The 19,775-nt window shown below is 36.8% G+C and overlaps 1 protein-coding gene across 1 annotated transcript in view; it reads right to left on the reverse strand.

The window, feature by feature from the left end:
- Positions 1–19,775, reverse strand: part of TBCD (tubulin folding cofactor D) — a 414,951-nt gene that overhangs the window by 292,602 nt on the left and 102,574 nt on the right. Inside the window, exons 12-13 of the mRNA XM_072640887.1 lie at positions 12,320–12,380; positions 9,249–9,323 (exon numbers count right to left, since the gene is read on the reverse strand). Coding sequence (XP_072496988.1) covers positions 9,249–9,323; positions 12,320–12,380 — 136 coding nt within the window. The remainder of the gene's footprint in view (positions 1–9,248; positions 9,324–12,319; positions 12,381–19,775) is intronic.

Here is a 19,775-nt window from a genome sequence, read left to right on the forward strand (position 1 = left end):
ATTACATCCAAAAGTCATCAAAATGTACATACTCTTTGATTCAGAAGTACTGAACATATATCTCCAGGACATCAAAGTCAGAGTCCCAGGATAAAAAGAAGTACTTGCAGGAGTGAGGACCCTGGACATAGGGCAGCCAGGAGACAGTGATCATACCACCTTGGAAGAACTGAAAACTTACAGACTACCAGAGCTAGATCTGCAAACAGTCTCAAAAAAAAATCCACCCAAGAGCAGAGTCCAACTTTAACATAAAGTAAACAGCCAGAAAATAGGCTGTAAAAATGAGCAAACAACAACAAAAAGAAACTGAAAATAGAAACTGAATATGGTGATAGGAAAGATAAAAACAAAAATGAGAAGAATTCAACAAATCAAAGAAGCTACACAAAAACCTCAAATAAAAATTCTGAGATTTATTAGTATTTTTCTAATTTTCAAATTCTTTTTGAGCTCTTCTAGAATTTGAAAAATCAAATAAGAGGTATACAAAATATGGGAAAAGAACTAAAAGTAATGCAAGAAAACAATGGGAAGAAGAGTCAACAGCTGGGTAAAGGATACAAAAAAAACTGAAGAAAATAATACCATAAAAAACAGAATAGGCCAACTGGTAAAAGATGCACAAAAAAATCTACTTTAGAGAACAACTACTTAAAAAGCAGAACTGAACAAATGGGAAAAGATGCACAAAAATTCACCAAAGAGAAGAACTCTTTAAAAAGCAAAATTCACATGCAAAGAAATGTACAAAAATTCACTGAAGAAAGAACTCCTTAAAGAAACAGAACTGGCAGAATAGAAAAAGAGGTATAAAAGCTAAATGAAGAAAATCAGTAAAAATTAGAACTGGATCATAGCCAGCAAAGATAAGGATAATCCTTAACAACAAAAAGAAATGGTTGGTTGTTGTCCTTTGTTCTCAAAAAGGACCAAAATAACATCACCATGATAAAGTGAAATTTCAGTGTGTCTGACTGTGGCTGATCAGATCAATACGAGCTTGGAATGCTCTACCACAGATTGAGCACAGATAGTCTGTGTGAATATTTGAGGCGGATACTCCAATTTTGCACATCCTATGTTTGTGTTGTCTCAATCCTGCTTTGCTCATAGAGCACAGCACTCTTTCCTATTTGGGTATGCCATGCTGAGCGGTCCTGTGCCAGTATCTCCCATGTTGCACAGTCAAATCCAAAGTTCTTGAGACCCTGAGAGTGTCCTTGTATCACTTCTTCTGACCACCATGTGATCACCTGCCCCATGGGAGTTCTCCATAAAATAGTCTTTTTGGCAAGCATACATTTTGCATTTGAACAATGTGGCCAGCCCATTGGAGTTGCGCTCTCTGAAGCATAGTTTGAATGCTTAGCAGTTCAGCTCAAGCAAGGACTTCAGTGTCTGGTACCTTACCCTGCCAGGTGATCCTCAGAATCTTCCTAAGACAGTTCAAATGGAAGCAATTCAGTTTCTTGGCATGGCGCTGGTAGACTGTCCATGTTTCACAAGCATACAACAATGAGATCAGCACAACAGCTCTGTAGACTTTCAGTTTGGTAGTCAGTCTAATATCTCTTCTCTCCCAAATTTTTTTCAGAGTCTCCCAAACACTGAGCAAGCTCTGGCAATGTGTGCATCAACCTCATTGTCAATGTGTACAACTCTGGAAAGTACACTACCTATGTAAGTAAACTGTTCCACAGCATTCAAAAGTTTTCCATTTGTTGTAACCGATGGTTCCACATATGGATGATGTGGTGGTGGCTGATGGAGCACATGTGTTTTCTTGGTGTTAATCATTAGGCCAAAATTGACACAGGCAGCAGAGAATTGATACATACATTGTTGCATCTCTCCTTCAGAGGCTGCATCAAGTGCACAATCTTCTGCAAACACAAAATCATGCACCAACACTCCCTCCACTTTGGTCTTGGCTTGCAGCCTTTTCAAAGTGAAGAACTTATCATCAGTACAGCAGTTGACCTTGATGCCATGTTTATCCTCATTGAAAGCATTTGACAACATAGCTGAAAACATTATGCTAAAAAGGATGGGGGCAAGCACACAACCTCATTTCACTCCACTGGTGACTGGGAAGGCACGAGAACGTTGTCCACTATCCCAAACCCAGGCAAACATGCTATCATGAAATTGATATACAATACTGATGAACTTCTCCAGGCAACCAAATTTTGACATAATTTTCCATAAGCCCTCACAACTAACAGTGTCAAAAGCCTTGGTCAGAACCACAAACTCTGTTCTGCTCCTGGCATTTCCCCTGGACTTGTAGAGCAGCAAACACCATATCAACTGTTACTCTGCCCTTTCTAAAGGCACACTGGTTCTCAGGTATATGACCATTTTCCAGGTGAAAGATAAGCCTGTTAAGGAGGGGTCTAGCAAGAATTTTGCCAGCAATGAGTAAGAGAGAGACCCCCCTGTGATTGTCACAGGATGGAAATGGACAATGGAGGCATCCTTGAACTCCTGGGTTATGGATAACCTCCTCTTGCCATATGACCTAGAAAACTTCTGTCAGCTTTTATGTGAGCAATGGTCCCCCTACCTTGCAAATCTCAGCTGAAATAGAATTAGCACCAGGTGCTTTGCCACATGAAAGGAGAGTAATGGGCCTCAAAACCTCTTCTTTAGTTGGAAGTTCAGCTAAGGAGGGATTGATTTCAACCTGAGGTAAACGGTCAATGGCCTCAGCATTGATTGATGATGGTCTGTTGAGAACACTATGAAAGTGTTCAGCCCATCTCTCTAGGATCATGTCCTTATCTCCTTATCACTAATCAATGTGGCTCCATCAGCACTGAGTAGTTGTGATGCATCATAGGTTTTTGGTCCATAAATAGGTTTCAGGGAATCATAAAAGCACTTTCGATTGTTACTATCAGCATAAAACAAAAAGAAATGAACATTCAGTAAACTGATATACTTTCAGAATTTTATTGCAAAAAGACCAGCACAAAATAGAAAATTTGACATACAAGATTTAAGACAAATATAAGGTAAACATTAAAGGCTCTATTTATACATTCTTATTAAACATATCACGTTAGACATGATGTAAGGAAGAATTAGAACTAACAGGAGGAACCACAAGAAAGAAGAAACAAAACAAAACAAGAGAAAAGGAGAGCAAATAGTATACTTCCATCTGCCTTCAGACTCCAAAGTTCTTTCTCTGGATGCAGATAGCATTTTCCTTCATGAGTTTTTTGTCTTAGATCCTTGCATTGTTGAAAAGAGCTAAATCTGTATTATATGATTCTTGAAAGCAAACTTATTTAGGAAATGGTAAAAAGAGTAATTATCTCATAGAAATGAGGTGTAAGTTTCCAGGAACCAAGATGGCAGAGTGAATAGTAGATAACTGTCCCTCTCCTGTTCTCATCCCAGAACACCCATAAAATAGCAACTCGGAATGGATCCTGGAACAGCAGAGCCAGCAGAAAAAGCATGGAGTACTCTTTTGATCCAGCAGTCTTGAAGGATCAGCAATAGCACTCGGGTAAGAGGGGAGTGCAGTCCAGGACAGGAGATATCCCAGTAAGCCAGAGGAAGGATCTACCTCAGCAAATCAATGAGAGATTCTGAGCCCCAGGGAGGTGGAGCAGGCAAACACCAACACTAGGACCCACCATATACCTTGGCACAACCAGGGGAACCTGCAGACTCCAGCTCACAGAACAACCACGTGAGCTGGCGCAGCCCCAGGCAAACACACATCCACCAGCAGCAAGACCCCTTGTGCTTCAGTGCATCCTGGGAAAAACCACACTTGGCCTCAGCATGTGACACTAGGTAAGCTGCCAGAACCCTACAGCATCCAGAGGACAGAATGTGAGGCCCCAGGGCGCAAACCTAGTGACCAGACTCCTGGTGCCCAGCACAAGAAGCTTGGGACACTGTCCCGTGTGCTGCAGCAGAAAAGCTCAAATTAAAAAGTCAAGAAATAGGCAAACATCATGAGCAAAAAGCAGAAAAGAACCTTGAACGTAGAGAGCTTTTATGGTGACAGGGAAGATCAAAATACAAACTCAGAAGAGGACAAGACAGTCAATATACCCACATCTGAAAACTCAAAGGGGAATATGAATTGGTCTCAAGGAGGATTTTAAAAATCAAATAAGAGAGGTAGAAGAAAAACTGGGGAAAGAAATAAGAAGTATACTAACTGTGGATCAGACCTTGAGCTTCCTATTACAAAATGCAGACAAATTAAAGAAAGTAGGGAAAACGATCAGGTCATATAGGTATGATGCAAATAACATTCCTTATTAATATGAAGTGAAGATAATGAACAGATTTAAGGAATTATATCTGGTAGATAGAGTTCCTGAAGAATGATAGACAGAGGTTCACAATGTACAGGAAGCAGAAACAAAAAGAATTCCAAAGAAAAAGAAGAGCAAGAAGGAAAATGAAAGGTAAATAAGAGAGGGAAAGATATGCCCAACTGAATACAGAATTCTATAAAAGAGCAAGGAAATAAAAAAGGTTTTCTCAAATGAGCAATGGAAAGAAATAGAAGGGAAAGACAAGAGATCTCTTCAAGAAAATCAGAGATATCAAAGGAAAGTTTCACGCAACAATGAGCATGATAAAAGTCAAAAATAGTAGGAATTTAACAGAAGCAGAAGAGATTAAGAAGAGATGGTAAGACTACACAAAAAAAGATCTTACAATCACCAGTAACCATACTGGTGTGGGTACTGACCTAGACCAAGACATCCTGAGAATGAAGTCACCTTATTGTTAGCAATGCCCACTTGACTTTATTCTCAGAATGTCTTCGTGGTGAAGGGAATTCCAGCTAAGCTATTTAAAACTCTAAAATATGAGCTCTTAAAATGCTATACTCAATATACCAGCAAATTCGAAAATACAACCGTTGCCACAGGATTGGAAAAGACAGTTTCAGTCCCAATCCTAAAGAACAGCAATGCCAACGAATGTTCAAATTACCAAACAACTGCACTTATTTCATGTGCTAGCAAGGTTATGCTTTAGATTCTGCAAGCAAGGCTTCAGCAATATGTGAACTAAGAATTACCAGAAGGGCAGGGTAATTTTTGAAGAGACAGAGGAACCAGAGACCAAATTGCCGACATTTGCTGGATTATGAAGAAAGCAAGGAAGTGGCAGAGGAATGACTACTTCTACTTCATTGACTACACTAAGCTTCCAGCTGTGTGGATCACAACAAAATGTGGCAAGTTCTCAAAGAGATGGAAGTACTGTATAATCTTACCTGTCTCCTGAGGAACCTGTTATGCAGTCCAAGAAGTAACAGAATCACATATGGACCAACAATTGGTTTAAGATTGGAAAAGGGTATGACAACAGTATATATTGTCACACACATCCCCTATTTATTTAACATATAGAGTATATCATAAGAAATGCAAATCCAGATGAATTAAAATCTAGAATTAAGGTTGCTGGGAGAAATATCAACAGTCTCAGATATGTAGATGATACCACTCTGATGGCAGAAAGAGAGGAGGAATTAAAAAGCTTCTTGATGAGAGTGAAAGACGAGAGTGTAAAAGCTGGCTTGAAGCTTAACATCAAAAAAAAAAACAAAACTAAAATCTTGGCAACTGGTCCCATCACTTCTTGGCAAACAGAGAGAGAATAGAAATGGAATCAGATTTTACATTCTTGGACTCAAAGCTCACTGCAAATGGTGACTCCAGTCATGAAATTAAAAGACAACTGCTCCTTGGAAGAAAAGCTATAACAAATATTGAAAGTATACTAAAAAGTAGAGACATCACCTTGCCAATAAAGGTTCACATAGTCAAAGCTATGGTTTTTCAAGAACTGATGCATGGCTGTAAGAGTTGGACTGTAAGGAAAATTAAGCACCACAGAATCAACACTTTTGAATTGTGGTGCTGAAGAAGACTTTCGAGAGTCCTGTGGACAGCAAGAAGGTCAAATCAGTCAATACGTGTTGATTCAGGCTATTAAGTGGAAAGTCAAATACTAACGTTGAAGTTTAATATGTTGAACACATAATGAGAAGGTAGATCTCATTTGAAAAGACCCTGATGCTGGGAAAGAGTAAAGGTAAAAGGAGATGGCAGAGGATGAGATGGATAGATAATATGGAAACAATGACCATGAACTTGGACAAACTTTGAGACTTGGAGAGACACTGAGGATAGAAGGACCTGGCATGCTATGGTCCATAGCGTCACAAAGAGTCAGACACAACTGAAGAATTGTAACAACTGATAAATCAGGATCATTATTTTCATACCAAAAAGGAACAATGAATTTGTTCCTTATAGGATACATTCAATTTTTCCAAACTATTTTCATTGTTTCCCAATGAAATCTAAGAAAATCCCAAAAAAAGAGCTTGTGCTTCATGAAGGTACTGCAATATTTTTTGTAACAGGATATATCTACCATGTTTTTAGCATTCTACTGAGAAGGAAAACCAATATTTGACATATTATTAATGCATTCCTTAAACTGTCAGTGGGCATACTCTTGAGGTCAAGTGCAAGAAGAAATGTGTTTAAGAAAGAACACACTACTTTGCCTCACACTTGCAGATTTGTCCTTCTTGACTAACAAATATTTAGGCTTCTTAATATGCTAAGAAAACAGTTTTCCACAAGACTGCCATGACCATTCACTATGACAACTCTAGAAGTAGAACAAACTAAAAATGAAGGCTTTTGTTATCATCTGGGACAGCTGAAACTAAATTATATCTGTACTCAACTGTCTACCACTGGAACCATGACACAACTTGCAGTTGACCTTGTTTTGAATGACAGAGGGCTGTGAAGGTTACCAGCCTCACTTCTCCTCCAGAGCCATCTGAATCCAGTGACCTGATATTCCTCAGGATGACTGGAGATAGCCCAGGATGCACTGGGAGACATTGGGCCCTTCAGGCCAAGGTCTTTGCAGGTACTCACTTAGGGTGCTCTGATGGCATGGTCTTCTTTGGCAATGAAGGACAAACACAGTCCTGTGAGTAGATGCAGCTGGTTGAATGCTGGCTGGGAACCTCCCCTCCTCCTCTCCTGTCTGCCTCTCCCTCCCCTTCCTTCTCCTCTCCAAAGGAAGGTAAATTTGCATGGCCAAAAGCTACCCAGGTGACCTGGGTTTTACTGCCTCCTCTCCTCTCCTCCCCTCTCCTCTCTTCCTCTGTTTTTCCCTCCCCTCCTCTCCTCTCCTTTCCCTTCCCCTGTCCTGTCCCTTGTCTCCTCCCAAAACTTTAAACCTACTACACACTGAATCTGGGACTCTAAGGGGCCCCTGCCAAGGGCTCCTGGACCCTGCTCCTTTTAGAGTACTTATCAATACTAACTGTTGCTGTTTCCCACCCAGCCTGATGTCTTTGTTTTCTTGACCTCATTAAAGGGGCCATGCCCTGGCTACTTCTTAAACCAGCCTGTTCAGTGAATGGTCCTTGCCTCACCCTAAGTGAGTACCTGCAAAGACCTTGGCCTAAAGGACCCAAGGTCTCCCAGTGCATCCTGGGCCATCTCCAGTCATCCTGAGGAATATGAGGTCACTGGATTCAGATGGCTCTGGAGGAGAAGTGAGGCTAGTGACCTGCACAACCCTCCTTCACTCAAAATAAAGTCAACTGCAAGCCATGTCATCATGTCTCTGATGCATGGTCTTCTTTGGCAACGAAGGACAAACACAAACATGATGAGAACCATGGAAGATATTTTATTCAGAAAAAAAATTTCTTTTAGATAGGTAAGAAAAAGTCACCCATCATCTCCTTCCCAAAAAAATTATAACAAGATTGAGATTTTTTTAAAAGTTGCCACTGTAGAATAATGTTCTCTAAGCTTCTCTTCTATACTACAAATTATCTCATAAACACACAGAAATCTCTGTAAATGTTCATTACCCAAAAACTACTACACATCAATTCATTGAACTTAAGTTCACATGGACCTTAAGGGATTTGAACCACAATTTCAGAAGGGGAAAGACTAACACAGTAACAGAACTCTGCAAATAAAATAGGAGGTACTTAATAAATGTCTACTGAACTGGCCACAATGCATACCTTATGTTGAAAAGCCTATCCTGATCAGCATTTTCAATTTGAAGATACTCAGAATGAAGCACTATTCATTACTCAATTTTTCTTCCTCTGATTTTCGTTAAGGCATTGCTGGGTCAACATATGTAAGCAATACATTACAAAAACATAAAATTATTTTATACTACTACTTGGCAATGACAAACTCTGTGTGAGGAATCAGGGAATAAGAAAGAATGATGAACTTATAAGTCCTGAGGCTGGAGTTTGAATACCTCCTCAGACACTTATTAGATGTGATTTAACCTCTCTGACTCATAGGTCTCTCATCTGTAAAATGAGGATAATAATCTTATATTACTTATCTCATAACATACCTTAAAGCATTCTATAAATGTGTTATTGCAGGTTATTATTATAGGGTTTATACTATGATCTAAAAATCTACCTACTTGGGCTCTGTCAGATTATGAAGACAATGCAAAATAGCCAAAAAGTTATTAAACTGGGCATACTCTTTGATCCAGCAATTCTGCTATTAGGTCTATAGCCCCAAAGAGATCAAAGAACAAGCAAAATCACCCATATGTACAAAAATATTTATTATAATTTTTTTCCACGCATCAAAGAATCAGAAACTGAGGAATCCATCAATAGGGAATGGAATGACTGAGCAAGTTATGGTATATGAAGTGATGGAACAATATTGTACTATAAGATATGATGAAGGGAATGTTTTCAGAAGAATCAGGGAACACTTGTATGAACTGATGCAGAATGAAGCGGACAGAATATTAACAATATTGTAAAGACAAGAAACTTTGAGAGATTTAGAAATCCTGACCAACACAATGACCAACCAAAATTCTAGATGAAACATTACCCATATCCTGATAGAGAGATGATGGACTTTAAAATGCAGCATGAACTATATTTTTGTGGCTATGTTCACTGCAAGAATTTTCTTTACTTACTATACTTGTTTGTAACAAGGGTTTTATTTTCTTGCTTTTTCAATGAGGGGGATGGGTGGAGGCAGGGAGAACAGGGAGAAGCCTCATCATGAATATAAAATTTTATTTTTTAAAAAAGGTACACCAGGTAGCTGAGTCCAAATACTGTAGTATTTGCAAAGAAAGAGTTATATTACAAAAAATTATTTCAAAAGGGAAAATGGTTTCACTTTGCTTTCTTCACATACCTGAAGCAGTCTAATACTGAACCAACAACATCATCTGCTAATTCTTTTGGTAATCTTCCAGTCATTCTACCAATTCTGTAAGAGGAAAAAAAACACAAACATACACATATATATAAAAACAACAAAAAACAATTCATCTGGATTATCCTGGTACTTTTTGCCTAATAAAGTATTAGTGTCTTACGGGTATAATGAAAGGAAAAAAATGGGCAAAATAATTCAATTATGTGCAATTATATCTATGATTTCCATTGCAACACTCATTGTGAAATACCATACCAAAAATCTGTCCCTACTTCTGTTTGTGGGGTTTTTTGCCCATTCTCAAAAGCATACTACATGGTATTCTAAAATCTATCAATGCAAAAGATGCAAATTATAACATCTTCAACAGGTTTATTCCAAATCAGAGGTTCACCTCAATATATATTAAGTCCACAGAACTTTTGAGGCACCAGGGATACATTTTTACTCTGCCTCCCACAGTTTTCTTTTAAAAATAAATCAATTAAGCTTACTTGTTTCAGGGCTAAAAATATAAATGCCATCATTAGAGCTCAACAGTCACTTGAGTGCTGATGACAAATTCTTCCACTGCATGACTCTGCGCAAATCACTTCACCTCCCTGGCTCCCTGGGCCTAAGTTTCCTCATCCGTAAATAGGTTTTAAACTAAGTCGAATCTTTTTTTTTTTTTTTTTTGGTGCCAATTTTAAATAGATTTTGTTCCCCAGGAAAAGCTTGCATTTCTATTTGTTTGCAATACTGAAAAAGCACAAGGTTACTCACTGCTCTCCCTCTGTACATCAGAATGTACATAGTAGCTTAACATTAATTAAACTGCTAATGCCTTGGCTACCAATTTGAGTCCTTCAGTTTTTTATTGTGCTGAATCCTCTGTTCTGGTGCATTTAGTCAACTTCTTCAATAGTGGATTCAGAAGAAGCACCTCCAAATGCAGCTGCTCCACCACCTGGGGATACACAAGGCAGCAAGCCCCTACATATTGATACAGCTTAGCAATGACTTCCAATTCTTTTTGGCAGCTGCTCAAATTCTTCCTTCCAAGCAATCTAGTTCTTATCCATTGTTGATTTTTTTTTTTTGTCCTTTTGTCAAGGACCTTCTTTTGTCTTCATCACCAATTGTGCTTTACAGTTTCTCATCTTCTACTGTTAAGATTCGAATAAGTTCTTGAAAGATACCTTGTCTCTCTGCTTCATACCTTCAGCCATGTATTCCTCAGTTTAGTGGACTACACACTCAATCTCTTCATTGCTCAAGCAACTTTTGTCATTGATAACTGTGATCTTATTCTCTTTGCCTATTCATTTACCCAGATACACTAAAGATGCCATATGAATCAATTTCAAATGTTACTTCAATACAAGGAACACCCTGGAAATGGGGAATTTCTGTGAGTTCAGCCTTCCTAAGCAGGTTGTGATCCTTCGTCATTGCTCTCCAACTTGAACGAGCTAAAGAGGCTAGCTGTCTGAAAAGGTGGGAAAAGTCAGTCTACTTAATAGGAGGTTGGTACTCTATTTAATCAGAACTGTCATAACTCCACCAACAGTTTCAATAACAAGGGAAAGAGGAGCGACATTCAGTAGCAGCAAATCTGTCAAAGATCAATACATTTCTCTTGGCACAAATGTTGTTGTCTAAATGATAAGCAATAACAAAAACAGTTTGCTCTTGATCATTTGACACATTGATGACTGACCCACAGACACCACAGATGGTTTCAGCATCTCTGGTGGTCTGATACTGGGAATTACTGAAGTACCCTAGTACTGTGACTACAGCATTTATAAAAGTTTTCACAATGGTAAGCTTGACCAATTTCTTTCATCTTGTTCAAGACCACGGAAGATACTTCTGAGTTTTTGGTCTCTTTTTTACTCCACTTAGACCTTAGGCATGCCTTCAAAATTTACTACCATGAAAGGTCAATGCTTCATGTATGGCTATACACTTGCATCATCAAATCAATCAAAGAATTCTGGTCAGGCTTACTGAAACTTGATTCTTTGAAGTATCACCAGTTAAACATTCTATGTGAGTGAAGGTAGCATAACTTAGGGTGGTCCTCCTGACCAAGGAGAAGAAACAAGTGCTGTTGCTATACTGAGTAAGGCTCTGGATCAATTCCCAAGACCCCTTACAGCTCTACATTTATAATATTATAGTACTACAGGTATGAAAAAAGAAAGCAGAGACAGGTATACTTTCACTAGCACAATTCAATACTATATCTACGTGTAATTTGCACTTTATTCAACTGGGCATGTAATTATTAGGACACTACAGCAACTGAGGAGAAGAGGCCTGACCAACATTTTTTAGAGGCTAAATATTAATATGAAATAGTTTGAAAAGCTACAGGAAGGTTCTCTAAGAAAACTGTCTTTCCCACTGACCTGTCATTAATATACTGTCATCTACAATTACAGCTTTATTATTTAGAATTAAAAGCACTATCCCACTTTAAAATGCAAATACTATATATCCATTCTTCTCCCAGGTAACAGTAATTAACTTTTGATTTGAAGTTGATCCTCAGATCCTTTTCACCATGACAGCTAGCTTAGAGCCAGTTTTGATTCTAAAATAGTGAAAGGATAAAATTAGGGACCACTGTTCAAAAAAGTAAGGCTTGAGTGAAATATCATCAGGCACCACCTGTTGGCAGGTAAACTTAAAGACAAGAGAACCCAAGTGAAGGAATGTGCATGCCATAAAGAAAGAGAAGAATATTATCAGGAGAGCTGAGAAGGCACTTGACAAAACTTCTGGCTAGATACAGAGATGTCTGAAGTTTCAATATTAGAAAATATCTTTAAAATAAAATTTTTAATCATTGACTCTAGGTAAACAATTCTCTTTGTCTTTTAAAAAAACTAACTACTGAAGCTATCAAATACTAGTTGAAACAGTAAAATATCTAAATTTACCATCTAGTAAACATAAAAATTAGCCAAAAAAATTAAGTGTTATATTTTTGGAGGTCTATGAAAATCACACCAAGATTCACGTATTTATTTTCAGGTAAACGACAAGAAACATACCCTTTGGCTGCAGACCATCGGACAACCGTGTCTTTGTCTTTCAATCCAACCAGCAGCTGCTCTATAAAGAACACAAGAAAAGAATTATTCACTTCTATTCCACAGAACAAACAAAGTCATATTTCTCATGGAAATCCTTGATTTTCTTACTTAAAAATCAGAATATTTTAAAATATTTTGAATTATTTTACAGCTATTTTTAACAGGGTCTTTAAAGAATCTTCATTTTATTTTTAAGAAGAAGAACCACCTATTTATCAGTTTAACAAAAGTAGTGTTTCTCAATCTATGCTGCAAGAAACCCAGAAAGATCCCAAATCTGTTTGGTTTTTAAATGAATTTTATGTTATTAATAGGTATTAAAAAGCATTTTACAAGGAACTTGCCCAAGTTTTGTTTAAATTGAATTGTTTTACCACTTTAGAAATAATCGAGAACCACTACTGGGAAGCAATCAACTAAAACTCATGTTCCTACTTAAGCAAAATCCAAAATCCATCCTAAACATAGTAAGGTGCACAGTGAATAAAGGTGCATTTTTTAATCTTCTTTGTAACCTAACAGAAATAACAAGAACAAACAACTCAAGCTGGTTTGCCTAGATAAGGGATCCCAGCAGGTTCATGCATTTTAATTTCTATAGGAGGTGGAAATAGTGAAAAAAACTACCTGGTACTGGTTAAGAAATAGAGTAGTAGATCAGTAGAAAGTGTGTGTGTGTGTGTGTATGTGTGTGTGTGTGTGTGTGTGTGTGTGTGTGTTCGTGTTCGTGTGTTTGTCTTTCATTGCCAAAGAAGACCATGCCATCAGAGAAATAATGACATGACTTGCACTTGACTTTGTTTTGAGTGAGGGAGGGCTGTGCAGGTCACCAGTCTCACTTCTCCTCCACAGCCATCTGAATTTAGTGACTAGATATTCATCAGGATGACTAGAGATGACCCAGGATGAGGCAATTTAAGTGACTTGCCCAAGGTCACACAGCTAGTGAGTGTCAAGTGTCTGAGGTGAGATTTGAACTCAGATCCTCCTGACTCCTGCACTGGTGCTCTATCCACTGCACTACCTAGCTGCCCCTACAGCATTCCATAGAAAGCAAATGGATTATCTATTTTGCTGACAGTTGACTAGAAGGTCCATATATGATATAGTGAGAAATTATGTTCTATAAAATAAAACATATAACCAAATGAACTAAAAAAAAACTACCCCTCTGTAAGAGAGAACTCTAACAAAAAACCAAAGCATATTCTGCTTTCACAAGATGCATACTCTGCCAGTTGCTAAATGGCTAATTATAATTTTAAAATTACTTTTAAGCTGTTATTTTCTCTACCATTGTTAGTATAGATGTACCATATATGACTTATATACATATAATTTACATGCACAGAGGGTATATATACACATACTATAAAAAAACATATATGAAATTATTTTTCTCATATTTATACAAATTCTTTACAATCTTTATGTACTTTTAAATTTTAAGAACTTAGTCTGTGAGTTAAGTAGAAACAATCTAAAAACATTTAGAAGCAGATTTATTATTTAAAGTTTCTGATATAATCATTATAAATGCTGCAGCACTAAGTACTAAGATCACTAAGTAGTACCAAGAGCAATCCAGTGAAAAGCCTTTTTAATTCAAGTTCACTAAGTAAAAATTTTTTCTATTCTGCTTCGTTAGTTTTAATATATGTTTCTTATTTGAGTCACTTTACATCCTTTTTCTTCCAATCACAAGATACAATAAGATAATGCTATTTTTCTAGAACTTAAGAAAATGACATAGTTGTTGGATTCATGGAAAAGTTCAAGTTTGCTACTTACTGAATGATATAGTAGAACTCAACCCCAAAACAAGCATTCATTACGTGCCTAATATGCAACAGGCATAGTATAAATACAAAAATCAGACACTTCTGCCCCTAAAGATCTTATACTCTACTTGAGAGAATACGTTATGGTCATAGATAATAAACAAGTAGAAAATGTTTCATTTTTTGTACTTATCTTTTTAATATCTAACACTATATTACAGCGTCTACAACATAGGAGGAACTCAATAAGTATTTAATGATTAATAATGTAAGATATATTAAGAAACAAATACAAAATAAGGTGGGATGGAAGGGAGGGTAGAATATTAACTAGCAAAATCTGAAAAGGTTCCTTAAAGTAAGTGGCACCTTAAAGTAGGTGGTACCTTAAAAGTTGTTAGGGGTTTCCAAAAGGCAAAAGAAAGGAGGAAAAGAATAAAAGGCATGGGGGAACCTCTACAAGAGCAAAGAAACTGGAGACAGAATTTCAAATACAGGAAATAGTAAACATTCCATGTTAGCCGGAACCTTTTGTGAATTTCAGCAGGTACTGCAAAGTAATTGGGGACAGTGAGACACTAGTAGCTAGGGAAATAAGAAAAAGCCTCACATGGGGCGTGTTGAGTTTGAGATGCCTGAAGTTATCCAGTTCTAAATGTCCAGTAGGAAAGCAATAATGTGGGATTGGAGCTCCAGACAGACCATGGTTAGAGAAATAGATGTGAGGGTCAACTGCACAGAGATTATAACTGAGCCCATAAGAAATGATGAGATAACTGAGAGTATGTATAGGCATAGAAGATATGGTCCCAGGACAGAGCTCTGGGGCATACGCACAAACAGGAGGATAAGGATGATGATCCTGTAGGAGAGAATGAAGAGTGGTCAAACAGGCAAAAAGAAAACTAGGACAGATGCATCAGAAGAGTGTTTCCAGGAGGGTATATACAATAGTATCGCCTAGATGAAGACTGATAGTTTGAGGGTCAAATGAAATTTAAGGAGAGGGAAATGAGCATATTTAGACACAGTAAAAGGAAGAAACCAGAAAACAAGCAAAAAGAGAGAAAGCAGGAGAATGACTATAGAGAAAAGAGATACTAGAATACAGGAAGAGACCTCTGAAGAAGACATCAGAGACTGGAGAAAAGAAAACAATGGGGAATAATGAAGTATAAAATTGAGGACAAGATAGAGATCATGAGTTTTTAAATTTATTACAACATTGCAATATTTCATCACATTCATGTGCCACAATGCATTTAAATGGTCTCTATTTTCTTAATATAACATGAGACAAGGTCAACTGTTGCAGCAACAGGACCAGCCAAAAGCTCCCCCGAGAAGTGTGGCAGAGGCAAGCCCAAATATCCATAGGCTGGAATAATAAGCATACAAAAAAGAATCTAATATAATCCAAAAATGAGCTATTATGGTGGCGGGATCATTTAAGACAAATACACAGGAAAAAAAGACATAAAAGAAAAGAATAACCTCTGAGTCATTATTTTAAAAAAACAACCTGAGCATTAACTCAACTGGAATTCCAGGAAGAAATGAAGCAAGAATTAAAAAAATTTTTTTAATGTATATATAAATGGAATGAAAGCACTTGAGGGGAAAAAATGAAAAAGAAATGAGTTCTGGAAGAATTGAAAAAATCATCAGTAGCTTGGCACAAGAGATACAAAATCTTGACCCAGCAATAAACTCACTGAAAATTAGAATTATCAAATAGAAACCAATGACTTCATGAAGCAATAAGAAGTATTTTAAACAAAGTTAAAAGGCTAAAAAAAAAAAAAAATCAAAGAAAATATAAAGTATCTCATGGGGGGAAAAACCGATCTTGAAAATATACCAAGGAGAGAGAAATTTTAAAAATCACAGGATTCCCTAAATGCTATGACCAAAAACCAGTCTAGACATCATATTTCAAGAAATCTTAAAGGTACATGGCCCAGATCTCTTAGAACTAGTGGGAACAAAGTAGAAATAGAAAAAAAAAAATCTACCTAGGTATCTTCTGAAAGAAACCCCAAAGTGAAAACTCCCGGGAATATCAAGCCAAAATCAAGAATTTCTAGGTCAAAGAAAAAGATACTACAAGCAGTCAGAAAGTAAAAATTCAAATACTCAAAAGCAAGAGTCAGAATCACACATGATTTAACAGACCAGTATAAAAGGGTACTGAACTTGGAATATGATATTCCAGAAGTCAAAGGACTCCAGCTAACAGTGAAGAATAACTTATCCTGAAAAACTGAGAATGATGCAAGAGAAGAAAAAAAAAACCTTTAATGACACAGAGAATTTCCCAGCACTTCTAAAGGGCTACAAAGAAATTTTGAAGTTCAAAGAAAGGAATGAAAAGAAAGATAAAAGTAAACATAAATGAACGATAAAGAACTAAACAAGGAAAAAATGTTTAATTCAAATCTAGGAGATAACATGTGTCCTCATCTCAACCCTATAGTCATCAGGCCTTTTGAAGGAAATCCAATTAGATGAGGCCCAGCTGTCATGGCTATCATGTCTTGATGACCATAAGAATGGAAAAAGAGGGGAAAAGGAATATATTGGGAGTGGGAAGGACAGGGAAAACTATCATATACTCAGGATACAAAACTAGACATCTATACAAACAAAGGAGGAAGGAGTAGGAGAGACTAAGACTGACACAAAGCTGACACTTCAACACTCTGAACCTTACTCTCATCTGATCTGATCAAAAGAAAGAATACACACAAACACAAACACACATGAATACTAAAACACATTTCATTCAAGAGGAAAAGAAGAAGAAATAGGGAGAAAGGAGAGGGAGAACTAGAAAGAAAATCAATTAAGAGAAGGATTATTCCCTAGCAAACTCAAAGGATATATAAACAAAAACTTATTGCTGTTTTGAGGTGGCACATGGAAATTTGAGGGTATATCCATAAATTATGGAATGGATGAACAAGTTTTGTGTGTGTGTGTGTGTGTGTGTGTGTGTGTGTGTGTATGTAGATGATACCACACACACACACACACACACACACACACACACACACACACACACATGCAGGCACACTTTATAAGCAAGTGAATGTAACAGTAGATAGAATGTTGGACCTGGTGTCAGAAAGACCCAAGTGGCATAAATCTGCCCTCAGACACTTACAAGCTATATGATCCTAGACAATCCACTTAACCTCTCTTTGCCTAAATTTTTTCAACTATAAAATGGGGATAGCAATAGCACCTACCTCAAATGTTTTTATGAGGATCAAGTGAGATATTTGTAAAAGTGCTAGCATAGTGCCTAGCACAGAATAGGTTTTATATACATATTTATTCCCTTCTCCCCTACTGTGTTAAATATAATGGTTAACCAGAATTAAAAACAACTAATGATGAAACATGTTGCCCACCACCCAACACAGAAGTCAAAGACTCAAAAAGGAGAATGAGACATGGTTTTTTTGGACAGATAACATGGAAAGTTATTTGATTGACTACACACGGTTGGAATGGGTTTTGCTTTTTCTTGTGTTCTCAATTGAGAGAGAGGGGATCTTGGGTACTTAAAACAGATGAAATTATTTTGGGGGGCAGCGGGGAAAGATAAGTGTTGTATATTGTCAAAAGTTTTTACCACATCTCCTGAGAGAACCATAATTTTGTTGTTTTCATTATTAATGTGGCCAATTATGTTTATAATTTCCCTAATATCAAACTAACTGCATTTGTGGTATAAGTCCAGTCTGGTTATACTATATGATCTTTAGGATATATTACTGCAGTCTCCTTATAAGCATCTTATTTTAAATGTTTACATCAATACTCACTAGGGAAACTGGTCTTTACTTATCTTTCTGTACTTTGACTTCCTCGTTCAGGTATTCAGACCATATTATTATTGAAGGAACTTGGTAGGAAGCCTTCTTTTACTATTTTTTTTTTTACTTTATGTAGTATTGGAAATAACTGTTCTTTAAATGTTTGCTAGAATGTGCTTGTAAATCCATTTAGTTTTTAATTTTTAGTTTTCTAACTTCTTTTAGTTGTGACTAATTCACTGAACTGCTTTTTCTCTCAATAAAAAAAAAATGAGAGATAAATTTATCCCTAATTACTACAATGAATGAATCTTCTATGTTTTATATGTTGTTCCATTGTCATTATGCTTAATGAAATCACTGATTGTTTCTAAGATGCATTCTTTAAGCCACTCATTTTCTAGGATTAAGTTATTTAGTTTCCAATTAATTTTTAAATTTTGTTTCAAAGGCCCTTCATTAAATATAATTTTTATTACATTATGGTTGGTAAAAGATATATTCAATGTTTCTGTTTTTCTTCATTTGCTTGTGAGAACTTTTCATCACTTTTTGTGGAGGTGCTAAGAAAAAGGTATAGACATTTTGATTCTCATTCAATATCCTCCAGTGGTCTATTAAATCAAACTTTTCTAAACTTCTATTCACTTCCTTCACTGCTTTTTGCTTATTTTTTTTATTAGATTTAATTATTTCTGGGGGAAACAAAAAACAAAAGCCTGATTTTAGCCTAGACACACATCAGCTCAACTTAAAGATCTGTACCTTCTGACTGAAAGAACCAAAAGCTACAACACTCAGCCAACATCATGAATCGGAAAAAGCAGACGAAAAGTGAAAAAACCATAGAATCTTTCTATGGGGATAAGGACCAAAACACAAACACCAAAGAGGTTAGAGCTGAGATTGTACTTCCATCTGAAACCTCAGATGGGACTATGAATTTCTCGCAAGCACAACTAGATTACCTGGAACGTCTGAAGAAGGATATAAAAGAAAAACTGGCCAATGATTTTAAAACTATAAAAAAAGAATTCACTGATGAGAACATCACCCTGAAAAAGAAAATTGAAGAAATGGAAAAGGAAGTTCAAAAATTAACTGGAGAGAATAATTCCCTAAAAGGAAGAGCTAATCAAATGGAAAAGGAAACCCAAAACCTAATTGGGAAAATTGATCAGATGGAAAAGGAAACCCAAAACCTAACTGGGAAAATTGGTCGAATGGAAAAAGAAGTACAAAAATTAAATGGAGAAAATAGCTCCTTAAAGGGAAAAATTGGTCAGATGGAAAAGGAGATGGAAAAGCTAACTGAAGAAAACACTACGATGAAGATTAGAATTGGGCAAGTAGAAACTAATGACTCAATGAGGCAACAAGAATCAGTCAAACAAAATCTAAAGAATGAAAAGATAGAAGAAAATCTAAAATATTTAATTGGAAAAACAACTGACCTGGAAAACAGATCCAGGAGAGAAAATCTAAGAATTATTGGCCTGCCAGAAACCCATGATGAAGAAAAGAGTCTGGACAATATCTTCCAGGAAATCATCAAGGAAAACTGTCCAGAAGTACTAGACTCAGAGGGCAAAATAGTCATCGAAAGAATCCACCGTTCCCCTCCCGAAAGGGATCCCAAACTCAAAACCCCAAGAAATATAGTTGCCAAATTCCAGAGCTATCAAGTGAAGGAGAAAATACTACAAGCAGCCAGAAAGAAACAATTCAAATATCAAGGACACACAGTCAGGATCACACAGGACCTTGCAGCTTCTACATTAAAAGATCGAAAGAATTGGAACCCAATAT

The sequence above is a fragment of the Notamacropus eugenii genome, chromosome 2 (genome assembly GCF_028372415.1).
Source record: "Notamacropus eugenii isolate mMacEug1 chromosome 2, mMacEug1.pri_v2, whole genome shotgun sequence".
NCBI classification, from domain to species: domain Eukaryota; kingdom Metazoa; phylum Chordata; class Mammalia; order Diprotodontia; family Macropodidae; genus Notamacropus; species Notamacropus eugenii.